We start from the raw sequence: 22,500 nt of genomic DNA, 5'->3' as shown, positions 1-22,500 counted from the left end.
ATAACTCATTAGTAAAGTGTGTGTGCGTGTGCATGTGCGTGTGCATGTGTGTGCTGTTTGCCTCTTTCTTTACAATATAAACTCCACGAAGGCAGGCATCTATGTTTTAATATATATATCAGTTATGTATAGAACAGCGCTTTCTATGTAAAATGCAGTCAAATCCTTACTGAGTAAGTGAATGAATGAATGGGAACAGGAAAATATTAGCATATTCAGAACAAAGTAGATGTTATTTTGAACAGTTTCTTGGAAAAATATTTTTATGAAATAAAACATTACAGAAAGAAAAGCAAATCTTTGAAATAGAGGTTCTATATTCTGGATGTGGTATATAATTTAAAAAAAAATAGTGGGAGGTTATAAAGTAAACTTATTTTAAGTTTTATTGTATAGAATGTTGATAACATTTTTGTTTCCAAATAATCAGAGAAATGTTTCAAAGTATTAGATTGATAATCCCAAGCACATGTGATGTTTCAGATCTAATTTTAAAAACTGACATAATAAATATATGACTGTTAACAGATGTCATAATCACTAATGTTTTGAATAAGCTCTTAAATTGGCTAGTTCACTGTTTATAAACATTTATAAAGCTTTTAACAAATGATCACAATCACAGTGGTAAAGCCAATATATAGGTGACAAGTGTAATTTCTGATCTATAATCATAATACTCATACTAGATAAGACAGAAGAATCTTCCAAGCAAGAAAATAGACATAGAATCAGAAATTCATACATGGGCTATAATGAGTTAGGTTTTTTAGAACCTTGAAGAGCTTGGAGATTCAGACCTGGATGTATGCCTTCCTACTATAACTTTCTCAAGATTTTCAATGTCTCTTCATCTCCAGATTTCATGTTGTTTCACTTATGTGGTTACATAACTGAGAGTGACACAAGGACATAACCATAGCTTCACATTGTTGTAATCTTTATGCATGAGAGCACCAGTAAAAGATTCCCTGAAAAGCATTGATCCACTTCCATAGTTACAAACTGGTAGAATAAAAGATAGGATCACTTACCATGGATACAGCTACAGCATCTGACAGTGGCTTCATGATTATGTCATTAAAAATGACAGTAGAACAGGGATAGCCCTGAAAACATGCATGTTTTCATGTGTATGTATGTGCATAGATGTGTAAACATGTAAAACTAAGGATTATATACATGTATGTATGCATACAGATATGTCTATATACAAAGTTAATTAAGGATGATGCCATGAGTTTGAAAAAAGAGCAAGGAGGGATATATGCAAGAGTTTGGAAGTAGGAAGGCAAAGGGGAATGACATGATTATACTATAATCCTTCAAAATAGAAGAAATAATAAAAAAAATGGCAATGGGGGAAAATTAGGAAGATTCATGTTATAATCAGAACTGAGATGTTAAGAGTCTGAAAAACCAAAAATAAATCCAGTTTTAAAAAGTAACCAAAGCCAGATTTTTCTAGATTCTAGACTCTCTTTTTGGCTTATTTTGAGAGCATAAGAGTAAAGGGGTATGCTTGAGTAAGGAGTTATAGATATAGGAAGTATGTTTAAAAGTCATCATAGAGAACAGTAATAATTTTCATAAATGACTCTTTGGTGTTCATATGTTTTTAACAAATAAAATTAATGAACTCATTTAGTATGGGGTTTCTGATGTTCCTAAAGAAAACAGTGTTGTCAATAGTGTTTTGCTTATATCTTTAAAAGAATTAATTTAAAATATTATATAAGTAATCTAATGCTTACCTATAGGATTATTTACTAGTAATTAAGTGAAATTCTTATTTCTTAAAATTTTGCATATTTTTCCATATATTCTTCTGGTTTCACTTGAAGATGTGATTGCAAAACAAAAACAAAAACAAAACAGTCATGGGATTAAATTTACTTTCAATACTATAGTGATTGTATTGTTTTGCTAAGTGATAGTTGTGTAAAGCATTTTCATAGTCTGATAACCACACTCAGTACATGCTTGATGTAATTACAGCACTTCTGAGGTTGTTTCAGGAGGACCACAAGTTCAAGACCAGTCTGGCTATGTGGTGAAACCATGAAGCTCCCAATCAATCAATCAAACAAACAAACAGATTGGGGTTGGGGATATGGAATGGTGGTTAAGAGCACTGGTTGCTCTTCCAGAGGACTCAGGTTCAATTCCCAGCATTCAGAAGGCAGCTCACAGCGTGTGTAACTCCCAGTTCTATAGGTTCTGATGCTTTCATAAAGATATGCACACAGGCAAAACACCAATGCACGTAAAATATACGTAAATAAATCATTAAAACATCAAGCAAATTAGAAGATGCCTAACATCTCTAAATACCTAGTCTATATCCAACAAAGTCATGATATATTTTCCTTTGTTAAAGTCTTTAAATTTAGATTTTCTTCTGATAAGAGAATATTGAAAAATTTACCCCTAAACATCAAAATGTTTTTATTAAAGTTATTATCTATAATGATGCTTTTTTAAAACAACATTTTGAAAGGGGATAATGTTTCTTAATTTATTTTTAATGCCTTAATGCCTGAAAGGGCAATCTTTCAAAATGACTAAAATACTAGTATTTTAAGAGTACTTATGAAGTATGTTGTAGAATTATTTCTAAGCTTTAGGTAATGCTGAGTGATTAACTTTTTGATAACTAAAGATAAAAATTACATTTGAAGGATTTATAGAAGTTGGTTGTAAACAATAAAATATAAAACTTTTAAAAGTATCCTACAGACCCACTGTGATAGTTAGGAAGACAGATCATCAAATGAAAGGTACATGGTTACTTAAGTGATGTAGCAAGAAGATCATTTCGCCATTTGAAAGGAGCCTTTACTTTTAAATACAATTTTAAAAACAATCATGATAGATATTATTTTCAGCTAGTCAACTAAATGTGGAAATGATTTTTTTTAGGGAGTTGATTTACTAGTAAAAATTACTTTAGATACTTTCCTGGACTTTTACATAAAAAGGAGCAGATGATTTCTGTTCTCTTGAAGGCAATAGACTGTCAGCTGACACTGATAATTCATTGTACTACAAGATGAAAATAATTTGATTTTTGAAATTGCCTTCTAAATGCAGTGATATCTTTGAAGGGGTTGGAAAATATAAGTCCATCTGGGCAGTTCTGTTGTTTTGTGATGCTACTATGGAATAGGGTTTGCTGAGCATATAATAGTAAAAATGTGGGGAACAGAAAAATGTAATAGGTTTTCAAAGATAGTTAGAGAGCATCTGTTCACACCAGTTCTCCTGTGAATCCAATACTGATTTTACATTTCCCACCTGCTCAGATGTTCACCCAGTGTAAACATATCCCCCAGACTCAACATGACTTCTCAAATTACTGCAGTACTCAAATTCTCAAATGTTTTTGCCTCTCAGATTAATGATCAAGCTTTTAGTCAATTCACAACAAACAAGTTAGATTGAACACTAAGCAATCCAATCAACTTTCTTGACAGCAAACTAATTTCACTGCCTTTATTTGGGGAAAGTGTCAGATTTCTAATGTCACTGGCATAACAATGAAAACAGATGGAAAATTATGATTTTCTCTAACAATTCTCACTTTACTCAGTATTAGATATGTTTCCAGAACCATCATTAGAAAGCGTAGTTTTATTTACAACAGAGATATATATTAGCTCCTAACAAGATTTTATTTTCATGCCAAAGTAAGTTAATGTAGGACAGAATCTTCAGCTTATATTCAATAATATTAACCTGCTAATATAAAATATGTTGCTAGAAGGGGATAGGATTAGATTCAGTTTCAAAACTCCTAAGTAGGACAATAGGAAGTTTGAAAAGGACACAAAACAATACTACACTTAACGTTATAGATTCAGGGAATGACAAAGTGGTTCAAGTTGGCTTTAATTCTAACTTAGGTTTCTTCCAAGTTATAGCCTACCCAACACTCAGTTAACACGGTAGATAACCCTAAGCTGAACTGGGTGGCATTAAGAGGATGACCATGACATAGATAAGGAATATACTTGACGTATTGAGTTCTATTTTCAAATAATATGTTCACTATATCTATCAAATACTTATTCAAAAGGTTCCTTAGATTGCTTTTCTGCTATCCTGTGGCAATTTTTTTTTTGAATTTTTCTATCTTAATTTAAAATTGCTCCAACATTTGAGGTGATAGTCAATTTTTTTTTGTACTTTGTAGTAGCTGTGCAGGTTAATTTGGTGACATTATCCACGTATTTATAAACTTAAAATTGTTTTAAAGTTTTTTTGGATACAATATATTTTGATCTATATTCTTACCCTTCCTTCAACTCCTCCCAACTTTATATTCCCCCTCTCTCTCTAGAACAAGAAAGAAAAAAGCAAACAAAAAATAAAAACCAAAACAGAAAAAAAAAGTCAGACAAAAATAAAAGCCAAACCAAAATGAACCCTCCCCAGCTAGCAGGCCAACAAACAAGCATTGCATTCATTTCTTTGGCCAGCTCCTCCTGGGCATTGGGCCTGCTCTGCAGTGTGGTTGATATACAGTACAGTGACACTCCTTTGGAGGTAACTGATTTTCCCTTTCCCTGCAGGTTCCCAATGCAAATAGCTTCTGGGCCAGGAAAGGGAATTTGTGTCCACTTTGCATTCTCAGTGCTAGGATTTTGTCTGGTTTGAACCTGTGCAGGCCTTGGGCATGCTGACACAGTTTCTGACGTCATCTGGTCATCCGTCTTGGTTCTGTCTGTTTCCTTGGAGTCATTCATCCCCTCTGGCCCTTACAATCTTTCTGCCACATATCCTGCACAGATCCCTGAGCCCTGAGGGAAGGGGTCAGATAAAGACATCCAATTTAAGACTGAGGTTTTTTTTTTTTTCTATTTTCTTTTCTTTTTTAACTTCTTCTTTCTTTCTTTCTTTCTTTCTTTCTTTTTCTTTTTTTTTCTTTTTTGGTTTTTCGAGACAGGGTTTCTCTGTGTAGCCCTGGCTGTCCTGGAACTCACTCTGTAGACCAGGCTGGCCTCGAACTCAGAAATCCACCTGCCTCTGCCTCCCAAGTGCTGGGATTAAAGGCGTGCGCCACCACTGTCCAGCCTGAGTTTATTTTTAAATGTTGTCTAGTTGGGGGTCTCTAGAGGTGTTAATTTCCAACTACAGAAAGAAGTTTTTTTCCTGATGAGAGTTGAACATGCACAGATATCTGAGATTTTTGTTCGATGTTCCGAGTTATTCATTTTTTAAATTTAATTTCAATTTAGGTTTCTTTAGTGATTCTATTTGTTGCTGTTGTTAAATTCTACTTTCACATCTTGAGTTGTTTTTATTATTACATTCAACTGTATTCTCACAGTCTTCATTAAGGTGTTTATTTATATCCCCTTCAAGTTCCTGGAACATATTCAAAATTGTTATTTGAAGTCTTTGTCTCCTGTTTCAGCAAAATTGCTTTTGTCAAGGCCTATTGCAAAGGGGTTGCTGGCTTCTCGAGGAGGCGTATTATCTTGATTGTTCATGTCTGTGTTTTTGCACTGAGTTCTAGGCACCTGCGATTATAACATTTGAAGAATTTCTTTGTGTAGATATCGGGTTTCATATTTGTTGGGTGGGTATCCCTTTCTTGGGTTGATATTGCGCACTCTGAGTCCTAGCCAATTGTGGTGGCTGTGGGATCCCTGGTAGGGAGTGATTCTGTGAGTCAGTGGGAAGGTGACATCATTTATTATGTAAGCAGCATAGGTTTATGTTTCACTCTATACCAAGTACTTTAAAAATAAATTTTCATATGACAATGTAGGTATTCTGGCTGCTCCTCTTTACCCACTTCCTGCTCCTCAACTGCTTTTCCCTTTATCATCCCTCTTTCCCTTCCTCCCTCCCTCACTCTTTTTCTCTCCCTGTCTCCCTCCCTCTCCCTCCCTCTCTCTCTTCCTCCCTCTGTTTCCCTCCCTTTCTTTTTCCCTCCCTCTCTCTCTGTATACTGAGTAATAGGTCTCACTGCGACTATTGCATATTTGCATATAACAGTGATTCTCAACTTTCCTATCGCTTCACCCTTTAATACAGTTCCTCAGGTTGTGGTGACCCCTTCAACCATAAAATTATTTTTGTTGCTCCTTTATAACTGTAGTTTTGCTACTGTTATGAATTGTGATGTGGCTAATTTTGGAGATAAAGGTCTGCCAAAGGTCGTACTCCACAGGTTGAGAACCCCTGGCGTATAACATTTTGATCCTACTTACCACTTTATGGCCCTTTCCCGTCCTTTACCTCAACACATTTTGTCTCTTTAATAGTCCCATTTCTACTTTAATGTCATCTCTCTCTCTCTTTTTTTTACTCCACATGAGAGAAAACATGAAAATATCTTATTTTGTTTAATGTGGTCTCTAGTTACATTCATCTTTCTACAACCACTGTGTTTTGATCCTTCCTTATTGATTCATAATATTTCACCTTGTATCTATGCCACATTTTTCTTAACCATTCACTTATTCATAGGCATCTAGGTTCATCCCATAATTTGACTGTTGTGTATAATGCCCAATAAACATAAATAAGCAGATATCTATCTTGTATACTGTTTTTTTTTATTCCTTTAGGCATATATGAAGGAGTGGTACAGCTGTATTATATGGCATAGTTCATTTTTAGTTTTTAAAGAAATGTCCATGTTGATTCCATAGTAATTTACGACACTACAGTGTATAAGAGTTCCTTTCTTTTTAGCTGATTTTTTTTAAGGTTAGTGCATAGAGCAATGGAGTTCATCATCATTTTTATGTGACATATATGTGTATATCACATACATATATGTATTTATATACACATATATACAAGTATATTGCATATATGTATGTATATATACGTATAATGAAGTACATTACTTTGTACACTAACCTTAAAAATATGTGTGTGTGTGAGAAAGCGTAATTTCTTGTGTCCTTAATAATAGCCATTCTGACTGGGGTGAGCTGAAATCTCAGTGTAGTTTTGATTTGCATTTTCTTAATAGTTAAGATAGTGAGTATTTTTTATAATGTTGTTTGTCATTTTTATTTTTTGACAAGAGACTTTTTTTTTTTGATGGTCCTTGTGTTAAAGTCATGGCCTCATAATGCTGGGTAAGCACTCTGTTATGCATCAACACACCCAGCTGTGCCTGTTTCTTTGGTGTTTTTTGAGTTCTTTATGCAGTCTGGCTATTAATCTTCTGTCAAAAGAATAGCTGGCAAAGATTTTTCTCTCTGTTTTGGAGGTTGTCTTTGTTTCCTTTGCTGTGTAAGACCTTTCAGAGTTGATACAATCTATTTGTTGATTCGGGCTATTATTTCCTGAGCTAATGGAATCTTATTCAGTAAGTTGCTTGCCATTGCTATCCCTCAAAGCGTTTCCTTCATGTTTCCCTCTAGTCTTTCAAAGCTTCAGACTTTATAGTAAAAGTTTTCTTTTCCCCACTTTCAGTTGCTTTTGTATAAGATGAGGGTCTTCTATGAGGCACTTTAATTGAGCCATCTTTTTTTTTTTTGAATAGATTTGAGAGAGACAAGCACCCCTGTGTAAACCATTATATATTTTTGTAATTAACAACTCATGCCATATGTGACTATTTATTTTCTATTTGTTATGGAATTTCCTCTTACTTTAAAAATGGATCGAGTTATTTGCTCTTCCCTTCCCCCCTTGCTGCTTCTGCTCTTTTTGAAGCATCTTATAATTTATTTGCACCCTTTCTCTGTGTCCTTTGGTCGCCTTGATTTTCATGTATGTTCTCTTGCTGAAAAGTTCTTTCATCCTCAAATGAGAAAACCTAAAATATGTCTAAATTTTTTTTGCCATGATTTCACTCCCTTAAGTGAGTCTAATATTTTTATTGAGATCAGAAAATAACTCTTTGATTTAGTTTCTTTTTTTCACATAATAACCTCCCTTTGAAAGGACTAAAAACTATTTAAACTATTTGCTCAGTGAATCATTAGTGTTTTTGATCTCATAACTAAGGTAATAATTTCTATTATCATAGAAAGTGGGGTCATAGCCAGGTGTGGTGACTCATGCCTTTAATCCCAGCACTTGGGAGGCAGAGACAGGTAGATATCTGTGAGTTCGAGGATAGCCTGGTCCACAAAGTAGTTCTAGGACAGCCAGGACTGTTACACAGAGAAATTCTGTTTTGAAAAACAAAACAAAACAAAACAAAAAGTAGAATCATATATTTACCATAATTTTATTTTGGTTTTAATTTTTCCACACTGATTATTTCATTCTGAAAAAAGTTATAGATTAAAAAGTTTGGAGCAAAAGATAAATATCAAGGAAAGAATGCTTCAATGTGAAGGAAGGTGCAATACGACAACTGATAATATATGGTACACTTGAAAAATCTGGAAGAAAGGATTCTAAATCTTTACCAAAAAACATAAATGGGGAAATGAATGTAGGTAGCCAGATTTAAATAAATATAAACCATATACTGATATTGAATTTTATCCCACTAATGTATTTTTTTATACACTGTTTGCCTTTTAGAACTATAGAAATCAAGCTCAAAGACATAAAGATCAATGGTTATGTATTAATTATTTCACCATCTTAAGTGCTTGAGGGTGATGATTAATTTTTATTGTCAATTTGGCTGGATTCAGGATCGCCTAGTAGACACAACTCAGGGGCTGTATATGAGGGTGTTTCCAGAGAAGTCTAGCTGAGGAGGGAAGACCTGCTGTGAAACTGGATGGCAACATTCCATGAGCTGGCATCCTAGAATAAATTAAGAGAGAAAAAGAAAAAGTGAGTGAAGTATCACTTTTCATTTCTCTCTGCTTCTTGTGAAATGTTTTAAAAATAGCAATGACAAGAATGGCTATTATAATGAATTAAGATGTAGCTATACTTCTATTTTAATAAATAGCTCATGATATGTAATACAATATAACAAACATTTCCCCTAACCATATCAAAATCCCTTCATTAATGTCAGTCATATTTTTTTCCTTTTCTTTTCTTCTGGTGCTGGAGATTGAACTCAAGGTCTCCCACCTGCTAGACGAGTACTCTGCTACTCACCTACATCTTCAGCCCTTGAACGCTAATTTCTAGCCAACAAATGCCTTTGCATATCTCTTTTGCCTTTTTGTGTTAACAAAACAATGAATATCATTTTCATATTTAGCAATTTCATCCTGGAATATTTATATATAATTTTTATAGTCTTTAAAAAGCTGTGACTTATTTTCCAAAATTCTTTTGAGATTATAGTGTGTAAAATGATTCTTTTTAAAAATAAGTTTAAATGGGATAGATGCACTCATCAGCAATAAGCAAAAGCAGTCAAGCAAGTAACACTACTTTTATATTTATTAAATGTAAAATATCTTGGTAAATGTTCTGCTTCATAGATACCAGGTGTTATCGTCCAGAGTAGAGTTGATTAGTTTTTTTCAGGAGAAAAAAATTTTGATTGAAAAAAGTTAAGTAGAAATTTAGTTTTTAATTATTATCAAGGATGCTGCTTGATTTTGATGAGTGGTTTAGGAAAATGGCATTTGAAATGTCTCTTGAGGTAACTGAAGTGAAACGAGAGAAGGGAAAAGAAGTTAAAAGTTACATGGCTTCACTTCATTGTGAAGAGTTAAAGTAGTAACTGCCTTAACTTTACAATAAGTTAGAAACACAAAGAGACATGAAGTATCCCTCCTAGCAGAGGAGCAATTGGCAGTTTAAAGCTGCCAGGAGAGAAGAGTTAGTTGGTTTCGTACTCCAGGTTTTTTAGTATCAATGCAGTAAGAGGTGTTATGGGTAAATGTGGATTAGATATTTTCCGTAGACTAGTATGATTGACTATACTCCAGAGTGACCCTGGGAAGAAAAAAAAGTTTAGTTTTAAAGATGTTTAGCTTGTCTGGAATGACCTTTTTTGTGAAAATTCTCTGTCAAAGATCAGAAATATTAATATAGAGGGCTGTGATCTAGACTTACTATTTATTTAAAATAGAAGTTTGAAGTAGAGAAGATTGCTTGATCTCATTTACACTCAATAGTGAAGCGTTTAATTGCTTTTTATCTTGTCATTCAATTTAGTGGGTGATCTTGACTCTCTTCCTCATGTTGAAGCCATGCTTATTTAATGCTTTTCAAAGCCCTTTCTGTACCAATCTTAAATCTGCATGGGGCAAGTCAGGAGACTTTTTCATGTTAAGATAGAGTTAAAGAATTGAAAAGTCATGTAGCCTTGAAGTTATTAGTCAAACTATGTTGTGTTTTGTGGTTTAGTGACCTTGGACAATTAGTCAACCTTTCTAAGCCTCAAATTTTTCATTTACCCATGACACTAGGCAATAAAAATCAATGAAAATTACAGAGATTTTTTTTATTGTGCCTGGTACATAGAAACATATGGTAACATTTGTCTTGGGGCTAATGATTCTGAGGAAAACTATTGTTCCTAATGTAATAGTTCATTGTGACTAGCAACAAATAGGCTGAGGACATGGGTCGTGTATGTCTTCTTTGATAGAATACAAAAGTTATGTTTCTGTAAGTAGATTACACATTTACAACCTAGTTGTAGCAAAGGTTCAAAGAGTTCTTTCTCCTATTACTGGAGATTTAAAGAGATATCATTTAAAGAAAATAAAGTGAGACCCATGCCTTTAATCCCAGTACTTGGGGAGTGAAGTAGGCAGATCTCTGGGAGTTTGAGGCCATCCCAATCTACCTAGTGAGTTCTTGAACAATCAGCGCTACATAATTAGACCCTATCTCAATAAAAAGAAAGGAAACAAATAAATAAATAGAGAAGTGATACTCAAATGGCTGAAAGTGATTTATATTTATATTAACAATAGTATAAAATATTTTAACAAGCTGGTTGAAATACAAGTATGTTCAAGAGGAAATATGGCTAAATCATATTTAGTAGTCTAGCATCATAAATAGGCACATAAGTAGTCTGTTTCATTCAAGAACTCCTTTTAAGAAGTACACTGATGAGGAAGAAAAGTAGAAATTCTGGTCTATTGTGTATTTTAAAGTCTACTGGGGTTCCCATTGTACATTCAAGTAGACATATAGATGGAATTGGAAGAATGCTTTTAGTTTATAGTTTTAATTTTTAAGAAAATTCTTTGTCTTTTTTGAGATAGTGTTTTACTATGTATCTCAGGATGGCCTTGAATAAATACACAATCATTCTTCCACAGCTTCCTGGATGCTGGGATTGTAGGCATGTATCTCTGCTTTTGGTAATTTGGAAGTGTTTCTTTTTTTTTTTAAACATATTTTATGATGACCAATTTCCATTTTATTGTCTAATAATGAGAAAGATCTTTAATCTAGAAGGCATTTGATTGATAGATATTTAAATACATAAAAGGGATCCAATATGTCTATTTCTTTTAAGCATGATACAGGATTAAGTTGTAGACTATTTAGTTATAGAATTCTGAGATCCTAAATGGCCTAGGGAGGGAGAAATTAGTGTAGCCAGAAAGAAAATAAGTTTCAGACGAGTAGAGTTTAACTGGAAAGTGCTATAGTAGTAAGAGAGATATCGTGGGCTTGATTTCTAGAAAAGATACCCTGGGTGAATAGAACAATTGCCAAAGTTTAGTTTTTGAAAGAGTTTAGAAATGTATGACTATGAAGCTTATGTCATTAGGATTAATTGAGAATGATTTCTCAAGGTGAAGGTGAAGGAAGAATAACGTATCCAAAGTGTATTATTTATTGAAATAAGAATTTTGAAGACATTTAAGTTGCTTATAGAGCTCTGAACAGAGATTAAATATATAAGATAGATGCTAAAATAATCTAAAATTGGAAAAGAAGAAACAACTAATAATAGTAGAAACATTTTGTATAGAACTGTCTGGTTGCAATAGAGATTTTAGAATCCTTCAGTTTTGTGTCTTTTTATTGAGTAATATAACATATAGAATTGAATGTCCTTTAGGGGTTTATCTATGGCTTGCTTGTTACAAGTGTGATTGTATTTTTATTTCTTCTCTAATATATAATGATGTGATATGAGAGAAACTATGGGATATAGAAACATTCTAAAAAGTGCCTTTCATTTTTAAATTAAAGAATTAGCACATTTATTTGTACGTGTGGAAGGCAGCATGCAGCCTGGGTTGGTTGTTTTGTTCCATCATGTAGGTTCTTGGCATTAGTACATTTATTTGTACATGTGGAAGGCATTTGAAAGTTAATGCCTTCAATGTAGGTTCTTGGCATTAGTACATTTATTTGTACGTGTGGAAGGCAGCATGCAGCCTGAGTTGGTTGTTTTGTTCCATCATGTAGGTTCTTGGCATTAGACTTTGTTTGCCAAGCTTGGCAGCAAGCATTTTTACCTGCTGAGCCATCTCACTGGCCTGAGTTTAAATTTAATTCCTTCATGTTTTGAAAAGGTACTTCTCTGTTAAGTTTAAGTAGTACAAATTCAAACTTCCATAATATATGTTCAATCTACTTAACAAACATACTTCACTTATGAATCTTAGGTGTTTTTGAAAATTAACAGTAGTAAACTTTAAGTAAGTTACTCACTATGTGTGTTGAACTGTTATGACAAAATTCATAGTTTTGAATGTAGTTTTTTTTGAATACCCTTGGGGTTTTTATGCTTCAAAAACAAAATCTTTGACCTTGAGTATTTATAATTAAGTAGTACAGAATACTACTACTTTCATAATAGGCTTAGTAAAATGTAGGCATGTGTAACATCTCTTCTGTTTTGTGTCAAAAATATGAGTGCTCATTTTCTATCACTTTAGCATATGGTGATAATCTCAAAGGTACTCAGTGAGAAAAAGTGATGGTAGTGGTTATTGAGAATTTTTATATTCCTTCATTTAGTATAGAAAATTGAAATATTACCCCCAATACAGAGATAACTATGTATTAATTTAAAAATTATTTCGAGAATTTTACTTAATTCACTAAATCTATCATAACTAGTTATATTTTAAATAAATATTTTAAAAATACTGCTTATATACAGATAATATTAGACTCAAAAATCCTAGATATTTAATCATAGCCTTAATCTTTGTGAAAGACTGAAAATTAAAGGCATAATTTCTGTTTATAAAAGAGCTTGGAGTTTATTTGGGGAATCCCCCAAAGTACTGCAGCCATTCTTTAGACACATTGGTTTAGATAAAAGCCAAACTATGCTATTGGTTTAGGATCTTGCCACATATTGGTTAGGATCTTGCCACATAGTTAGAGCAGTGAAGCTGTAACTTGGGATTTGAGAGGGAGGTGGGGTGAGCAAATAGATTATTTGTAAAAACATTACTAACAATTTAGATCTCATTTCTTGGTATGCATAAACATCTTTCCCACTGATAAATTTTAAAAGATACTTTAAAAATAGATACTTCTGCAGCTTCAGTCACAGAACAAACATAAACGTTCTTAGGCATGTAAACAAATTTGTTCTTTAATACTAAATTCTGATGGGATTTTGTTGTCAGAGCTACAACAAAAACTGATGACATCAGCTCTAGTCTCCTAATGAATTCTAACAGTTGTAAAGTCTGTAGTTTTACATAAACATTGAAATTTATTAATTGTATCCTGCTATTAGTAAGAATTATATAAGCCAATTCCAAAGTATTAATACAATTTTCTTTTACCAAGTCCTTATATGCTGGAAAATGTGTTGTTCAATGACACTGAATATAACCTTTGTTTGTAGGTCTTTAAAAAAAATCAACCTATTTCAAAATTACAACTGACTATATAAATGATTCCATCCTAATTTTATTAGCCATTATTCCTATTATAGACAACTTACTGATTCTTATTTATTTAGTTTGTATCTGAACTTTCTCTTTCTTCCTGCATGGTTGGAGACTTATTTAATTAAAATTATTTGTTCTGCAAATGTTTACTGATGACACTCCAGACATACAATGAGTGGATGCATCAGTTTTTCTATTTTTCTTTAATTGAAAATAGATTATTTTTCATACAATTTATTCTAAAGGTTTGGTATGTAATATCTACATATGAGAGAGAGGATGTGACATTTATTTTTCCAAGTCTGTGCTACCCCATTCAGCTTAATTTTTTCAAAATGAATCCATTTACCTGATGGGTTTTTAAAATAATTTTTTTTATAAAAATCACATTATGTTAAAATAAAAAATTTAACAAACAGTATCCTTTTTTTCTCCAAAGGAAGTATAACATGTAATTTGAGAAAAATCATTGTATATCTTACATAAAAGCATAGGAAAGATTAAAATAAAAAATTAGAGTGGTACAGATTAGACTAAACACCCATTCCTCCCCACAATTCCTAGTCTATTTTCAATGAATAATCATTAGCTTTTACTTAGTTTCTTTATGCATACTTAAGCAGTTAAGAGCATAAATTCCTAATCTTTCTTTTACATAATATTTAAAATATACTCTAGCCTAGCTTTCCTTTTTTTAAAAAACTTTTTATTGATTCTTTGTGAGTTTTACATCATGCACCTCAGTCCTGCTCATCTCCCTGTCCCCTCATATCCACTGTCTGCCCTCTCAAACTCCTCCACAAAATACACACACACACACACACACACACACACACCAGCAGCAACAACAACAAGAACAACAACAACAACAAACAAAGCATAGAGAACCTCTCATCATGAAAGTCATGGAAGCTGTGATTGATGTGTCACAGTGTGTCCCACAGAATCCACACATCTTCCCTTGCAAATGTTCATGGGAATGAATCATTGGTCTGGTTTGAGATCTTTGGCTTCTGTGACAACATCAATATTGCTGAATCCCCCTGGGCCTCCTCCCAGTTAAGCTGTTGTTGCCCTGTGTCATGGAGATCCTGCAGCTTTGGCTCAGCAGGACTGGCCTTTTCATGTGTTCCAACCATTAGCAAATGATAAGGGTTTGGGGGTAGGCCAACTCAGAGCCCTGGATCTGGGCCTGGGTCATCCCTCTAGCTGCATCACCAGGGCAAATTCTCCAGCACTGATCTGGCTAGGCCACCGAACCAATGACAGAGTCATCTCTCCTGCTCTCATGCCCTCAGGGCCAGCTCACCCACACCCAGGCCTCCAGAGCCAGCTTCACTGTGTTGCCCAGTCAAGGTACAGGCCCCACTCTCCCAAGTGCTGCAGTCTGTAAGGGGAAGGCCAGCTCTCTCACTTTCACACTTTTGGAGTTGGCTCAGCCATACCTTTGCCATTAGGGCCAGCTTCACTGTGTTGCCCAGGTCCAGGGGCCAGTCTCCCGAGTGCTGCGGGCACCAAGGGGCAGGGACAGCTCACCTGTTCTTATGACCTCAGGGCCAGCTCTCCACAGGTGGTCAGGGGCAAGAAGGGGAAGGGATCACACATACCTTACAGCAGATGAGTGCCAGGTTAGCTCTCCTGCTCTCTCTCCCCCTCAGGGCAGGCTCACCTGTTCCCTTGCCACTATGGTCAGCTCTGCTGTACTGCGCAGAGAAGGCACAGGCCCCTCTCTCCCAAGTGCTGCAGCTGAGGAGGGGCAGAGCTTGCCATTCCCAGCTTGTGAGCCTGTGGGCAGTTTCCTGAAGGCTTGAGGTGATGAGAGGGAGTGGGCACATAACCTCTGTGCCTGTGCCACCTCAAGGCAGATAAGTAGCAGGGTCAGCTGTCCCCTGCTCACCCCCACCACCAGGGTCAGTTTCATTGTGCGGCCTGAGTGAGGCACAGGGACACTCTCCCAAGTGCTGCCACTGGTGAGAGATGGGGCAAGCTCTCTAGACCACCTCATCTAGTGAGCGGCAGTAATATACAGCTTCTAAAGAGCCACAGTGCTGTCCTGACCAGGGACAGCCCCATGTTCTCTAATGGGAATATGAGCCACAGACATTGACACCTTCCCCTGCCGCTGCATAACCACAGACCCAGATGTGACCCTCAGTGGCAGGTTGGGCTGGAACCTCACCATGGCTTCAGGTGGTAGGGCTTGTCATTCACAACAGGCCACTCCTCTCCATCTTAGGGCCTCCCGTTCCATCTCTCTTCATAGTGCTCAAGCCTCTCCATTTCTCTTTCTCTCCCACCTGACCACCACCACATACTCACATGTCGTGATGGTTCCTGGGTGAGATCTTCCATCTGTGCATGCAGCACATGGGTGTCTGTGCCTGCCTGAGCTGTGTGCTGGAGGGCAGGTCTGTGGGTGGCATGACAGTCTGTGGGTCTCTGTCTATCTTCTTCCTCCTGTGTAACTACCTGGTGTGACTTGATTTTTTATGAGTCCTAGCCATAAGACAGCTTTGGCCACCAAGTCAGGCATCAAGCTAGGTTGAACAAAGAACTACCATCTGCTCTGTCCCTGACTGATATGAGAACACCACCAAGAAGGTGTCTCTTTGCTCATTGTCAGAGAGTACCTACAAGTTTTATAATTTCATTTTCAGCTGAATAACATTCCATTGTGTGTATACATCGCGTGTATACATTGTGTATATACACTGTGTGTACACATTATCCATGCATCGGTTGATGATACCTTTGCTGATTCCAGTTCCCAGGTAGTATAAATAAAGCAACAATGAACATGTGACCAAATGAGTCTGTAGTAGGATATAGAGTCTATACTTAGGAGCAAAGTATCTAAGTCACATGGTCATTTTATTTCTGGCTTTTTGAGGAACCTTCACACTAATTTCCATAGTGGCTGCACTAGTTTATACTCCCATCAGCAGTGGACAGGGACCCCCTAGAGTCTAAAGTCTGTTGTCCCAAATAGCCAGCTACAATGCCATTTAGCTGATATTTCTTGTTGATATTTTTGGTCTGTTGATGAGAGTGGGGTATTGAAGTTATATACTACTACTGTGTTGAGGTAAATTTGTGACTTTAAATCCATTAATATTTGTCTTATGAAATTGGGTGCACTGATGTTCAGCGCATATATGTGTAGAATTGAGATAACATCTGGATGGGTTGTTTTCTTCATCAATACTTAGTGACCTTATATCTTCTAAGTAATTTTCAAAGTCTATTATGTCCAACACTAGACTTGCTATACCTCTGCTTTCTCTGCCCATTCTCAGAGTACCTTCTATCTTTGAAGCATCCTCCTTCCAGCCTTTACCCGAAGGCTGGTTGTATTTGACAGTGAAGTGAGTTTTTATAGGCAGTAAATATTTGGGTCTGTTTTAAAATACAATCTCTTGGTATATGTCTTGTGATTCAGATGTTAAAAGCATTAACACTTACAGTTATAACTTAAAGTTATAACATAGTCCTTCCATCTTGCTGTTTATAATGTCTGCTATTTTCATATCTCACTTACTGTCCTATGCAGTATGTTCTTTCCTGAGGCTTCACAGATGTGTTCATCTTTTCTCCACCTTATGTAGGATTCATTTGAGGATTTACTGTAGCTCTGGCTCAGTGGTCATGAATTCCTTTAGTTTGTGTTCATAGTGAAACGTTTTACTTCTCTTTCCATTATGAAGATCACCTTTGCTTCATAGTGTAATCTGGGTCGGCAGCTATTGGACTTTCTCATTCCATGCCCTCCTAGCTTTTGATTTCTTTGAAGAAACTCGCTCTTAATCTGACAGGTTTGCTGATATATAACTTTGTATTTCTCTTTTGCGGCTTTTAATATGCTTTCTCTGTTGTGTATATTTAGTGTTTTAGCAGTAATAGCACATGGGAGGTTCATTTCTGGTCTTGTCTGACCACCTAAATGCTATCTGTAACTTGGTGGCCACCCCCTTTCCCTATGTTTGGGAAATTTTCTGCTGTAATTTTACTGAATATATCCACCATTCTTTTAGCCCTAACATGTTTTTCTTCTTCTAAGCTTATAACTCAAAGTTTGTTTTTTTAATGATGTCCCATAAATTGTTGTGCTCATATTTTTAAACATTGTCAGAATATTCTAACTTATGAACTTGCTCGTGATATTCTTTTCTCCACTTGACTCATTCTAGTGAGGCTTTCCGCTAAGCTTAGTATTTGACTTAATTGAGCATTCAATTTCCAGTCTGACTTTTCCAATATTTCTCTTTATTGAATTTTATTTTCACAGTCCATATTGCCTATCCTTTTCCATTATGTTGTTGGCCTCACTTCTCTTTTAATCCATTAAGAATTTTGTGAATTAGTATACCCCCTTCCTCTGACTTTTGTTTTGTTTTGGAGACAGAGTCTCACTATGTTGCTCTTGATGACCTGGAACTTACTATGTAGGGCAGACTGACCTTGAAATCACAGACATTTGCCTGCCTCTGCCTTTCAAGTGCTGGAATTAAAGGGATATACCACCTTGACTAGCCTATTTATTTCCTCTGTTTTTTTTTAAAAACAGATTTAATATTATTCTTTTGAAGGTTTTGTCTTTTCAGTTTTAATTATTTTATTTTAGTTTATGTGCATTAAATATTTTAAGTTTATCACTGTTTTGTCCATGTGTATGTCTGTGAACCATGTGCATGCCTGGTGCCCATGGAAGCCAGAGAAGAGCATAGGATCCCATAGGACTAGACTTGTAGATGGTTATGAGCTGCCATGTAGTTGCTGGGAAATGAAGCCATGTCCACTGGAAGAGCAACCAGTGCTTTTAACCACTGAGACATTGCTCTAGTCTCGTTTTTTGAATCTCCAAATTCAATCTCATTGGAGGACATCACTAGTTTTTGAGGTGCTTTGATGTTTCATGTCTCTGTTTTTGTGTTAGGACTTGTGTATCTGTGACTAGATGGTCTGTTAGGTTTGTTTGTTTGCTTGTTTGTTTTTATCACTTACATTCTTTCAATGGGAGTGTGTCTAGTGTTCAGGTAGCAGTAGATTACAATAGCAGGGTACAGTAGCCCCACAGTAGGTTGGGGGAGGTGTCCTTTCCCCCTACTGGACTAGTGGTCTATCTTAGTAGTCAGATTCTTAGCCCTCCTTTTCAGGACACAGACTCTGAACCCTATATTCCCCAAGAGTATGAGCCTGTCAGAATAAATAACACAATAGATAGGTCCATTTATGGTAATACAGGAATAGTTTATTAAAACTCAACTGTCTCACCAGTTTCAAAATTTCAATAATTTTAGTAAGTAAAGGAACACAGTATTATGTACATGAAAGTATTACTTAGTTAGAATGTGTGTAGACAGGAAGAGAGTAAGACTAGTAATTCATGTTGGTACGAGAAAGGGAAACAGGAAAAGACAAGAAGAGGGAACAGTGTAGTCCAAGGGAGAACTAAAGGTGGAATACAAAGAGGAAGGAAGCAAATACAACCAGGCAATCTGAAACAACCACAGGTTTAGGAAAGCTGATGAAGGCTCCCCACCCCCCAACTCTAAGGCAGACTGTTTAGGGAAAGCCTATCAAAGGGAAAAAAGAAAAGAGGAGCACTGATAAGCATCAAATAAGAGAATAGAAGGGAAGTAAAAGAGCTGTGTTGGGCTGTAGAGTCTGAATGTAATTTCTCACCAGCTGCCTAGTCTTGCCTCTATAGATTTCTTTGAGGATTACAGACACCAGGTCCACTTCTGGGTAGTCTTAGTTTGATGTAGAAGTTGGCCATGCCTTTGAGGGGTCTTTTGCTGGTTGGGTTGTGAGTGCTAGTTATATCTCAGGCTCTTTTCTATGGTCTGCCTGAGGATGCTGATCATGTTCCTTTTCAAGGTCAAGGGTATCTTCAAAACTGCCTGTGTTCCACTTCAAAGGTAAATTAGTAGCTGGGTATGGTGGCACATGTCTTTAATCCCGGTGCTCATCAAAGGCACACAGATCTCTGTGAGTTGAAGGCCAGCCTTGCTTGCCTAGCAGACTATGTAGTGACACCCTGTCTCAAAAACTCAAAACCAGGATGACTTAGATTTCCGCCTCACTGAATGTGGTACAGTCCTCATCCAGAACCTTTTTACTCTGCTGTGAAGAGCTGTTCTGCAGTCCAGGTTTCAGATTTTAGTCTCAGGATACTCGCTCCATGTTTTCAGAGTTGGGTCAGGAAGGGCTGTCATGCTACTCACTAAACAGCAATCTCTAAATAATGGTTTTTGAGACTGCCCCATCTAGTACAAGAGAAGAGGGTTTTCCTGCTCTCTCCCCGTTCTGCCAGGGCAGCTGTCATACACACCTTTTGTCTTCTCTCCTTAAAACCCAGCTGTACTCACTGCAGACATTCCGAGGCTCTCTCTGTCTTTTGCTGCCATCTGCAGCTGCACTTGCTCTGGCTCACCGAGCTGGCCTATTTCTCCAGGACAGGCTCTGGACTTTTTCCTTCTGTTTTGCTCTACAACTTTCTATTTTCATTTTGTTTCTGAAACTAGAAATTTTCTGCCATTCCCAACCTCTTATAATAGCTGTTCTCTGACTATTACCACTTTACCCTCCATGGATTCTAGCTAACTATTGCTGGGTGATATTTACCATCTTTCTGTTGGGTTTATTTAAATCCAACAGAAACACACTTTAAAATTTCCTTTTCTTTTCTATACAAGAGAAATAGTGCCAGTGAGCTTTTGGCTTTATAGAGAAAAGTCATTTGTGTTTTTACTTTTTCTGACAATACTGTATTAATTTAAATACTATCAAGAGACCATTTTATTAATCAAAACAACCAGTCAGCATCACAAACTCTAATAATAAATTCACAAAAGTAGTAGTGACATAAGTATAGCATGCCCATAAGATTCCATTTTAGAAATAACATTTGCAAAGAGACTTATAGAATAAAAATTATGTTCATTTCTCTGTATCACACCTGTAATTATTTTATTGAGGAGATGGAAGTTCTTACAGTTTAGAGCTGACTCCTACAGGGATCAAAATTTAAGGAAGGAAAAGGGTGAAATAAATTAATATTAATGTTAGATATGTATAAAGATATATAAAGTATATACACCTAGTCTATATACTCCTTCATATATACTTAAAGATGATGCAATTATATGTGACATCATATTTCTATTTTTTGGATAACCAATTGAAGTGGTCAAAGTTCATTATTGGCTTTATTTACAGATTGGATATCTTATTTAGTATTTTGTGGTTATGCTCAAAAATATTTTCCTTTACAGTGATTAAAATAACATGAAATTCTGTAAGCTGTACAATATGATGAGTTTTCTCTGATATTATTACTATATTAAAAGCAGTATTTCATCTCTTGTGGCCTTTTACTTTCAGCCCATTTTTCTTCTTCTGCTAATGAACCCAGGCCAGCTTGTTTCTGTCACTATAGGTTGTTTGCATGTCATTTGATTGTCTGACTCTATCTCACTAAAAATATGTACCTTATATTCATCACTAAAATGAAATTTGGGCATTTGAGAGAAGAATTGAGGCTGAATTAACAACAAAGCACATAAAAAAGTAATCAAGTTAAGAAAATGATTTTAAATCCATAGAGTAAACAATTTGTATAGCAGAATAAGAAAGTAGCAATAGTACAATGCAAATAGTTATGCTTTATTGGGAGCTAGGCATACGATGAGTACATGCATATGTGTAATGGAGGGGGATGTAGAAAAGAAAAAGCTTTTCCTAAAAGTTAGTAAGTAGCAGAAAAAAATGTTAAGATACATCAGGTAAAAATATCCAACTAATATCAGGAAGGAATAAAAATAGTTGAATCTACAAAGGAAGACATTAAAGTGAGACAAGACAGATGAATTTAAATCATCACATTGTTTCCTATAGAATTATCTGATTTGTTAAACTATATGCATGACAGTGATAAAAAATAAAACTAAAGAGAGACAAGTTGGACATAAGACTGCACTGCATTAGTCACAGTACTTTTCATAATCGTTCATGTTGCTGCATCCTTTAGTAATATATTTTAACTGTTTCATGGTATTTCATTTCATGATTGAACCACAGTTGTTTTTATTTAATTCTTTTATTGATAGACACCTGAGCTATTTATGATTTTTTACAATTATGATTAAGGTCACTGGTGCTATAATTAAGAAAATAATTTTGTGGACATATGCTTTAAATTTTCTTCGGTGCACATGCAGTGGAATTGCTAGGGCCTGTTGTAGGTATGCATTTGGTTTGTTTACAATTTGTCAGATAGTTTTCTAAAGTGGCTATAAAATAATACATTTTGTACTCTCATCAACAGCGTATGAGAGCTATGTTATTCCATATACTTATTTTTTTTTTTCATTTAAAAGCTAATTATAGTCACCCTGGTAGCCATGCAGTAGTTTCTTGTCATTACTCTAAGTTTTACTTCCCTGATGACTGTTTCCACTATTTATTCTCTTTCAGACAGTTCGGCATGGCTTTCCTTATCAGCCCACAGCGTTGGCCTTTGATCCAGTCCAGAAAATCTTGGCTATTGGAACAAGAACAGGTGCTATACGAATGTATCCTTCCTTTTTGTTAATTATTTTCTACAAAAATGCCTATTTTGTTTGCTTGAGCCTTCATATAGGTAAAGAATGTATAACCAAATAAAATGTACTGCTTCTTTATAAATGAGTAACTATTGTATTTCCTGGATGTTTTGGGTTAGGAGCTTTTTGCTTTCTGCATTTTCTTTGACTGTTGTGTCAATGTT

The 22,500-nt window shown here is 35.5% G+C and overlaps 1 protein-coding gene and 1 non-coding gene across 9 annotated transcripts in view; one reads left to right on the top strand and one right to left on the bottom strand.

Moving 5' to 3' along the window:
- Stxbp5l (syntaxin binding protein 5 like) overlaps positions 1 to 22,500 on the top strand; it is a 268,083-nt gene that overhangs the window by 7,301 nt on the left and 238,282 nt on the right. For all 8 annotated transcript variants that reach the window (XM_031363837.1, XM_031363833.1, XM_031363831.1 and 5 more), the window contains exon 3: positions 22,209 to 22,306. In XM_031363837.1, coding sequence (XP_031219697.1) covers positions 22,209 to 22,306 — 98 coding nt within the window. The remainder of the gene's footprint in view (positions 1 to 22,208; positions 22,307 to 22,500) is intronic.
- Positions 16,221 to 16,361, bottom strand: LOC116086698. The gene has a single exon (XR_004117069.1). It is a non-coding gene; the product is annotated as a small nucleolar RNA SNORA48 (small nucleolar RNA).

Source organism: Mastomys coucha, unplaced genomic scaffold (genome assembly GCF_008632895.1).
Source record: "Mastomys coucha isolate ucsf_1 unplaced genomic scaffold, UCSF_Mcou_1 pScaffold12, whole genome shotgun sequence".
In the NCBI taxonomy this organism is placed as follows: Eukaryota; Metazoa; Chordata; class Mammalia; order Rodentia; family Muridae; genus Mastomys; species Mastomys coucha.
This window is presented reverse-complemented; position numbering and strand designations above follow the sequence as displayed.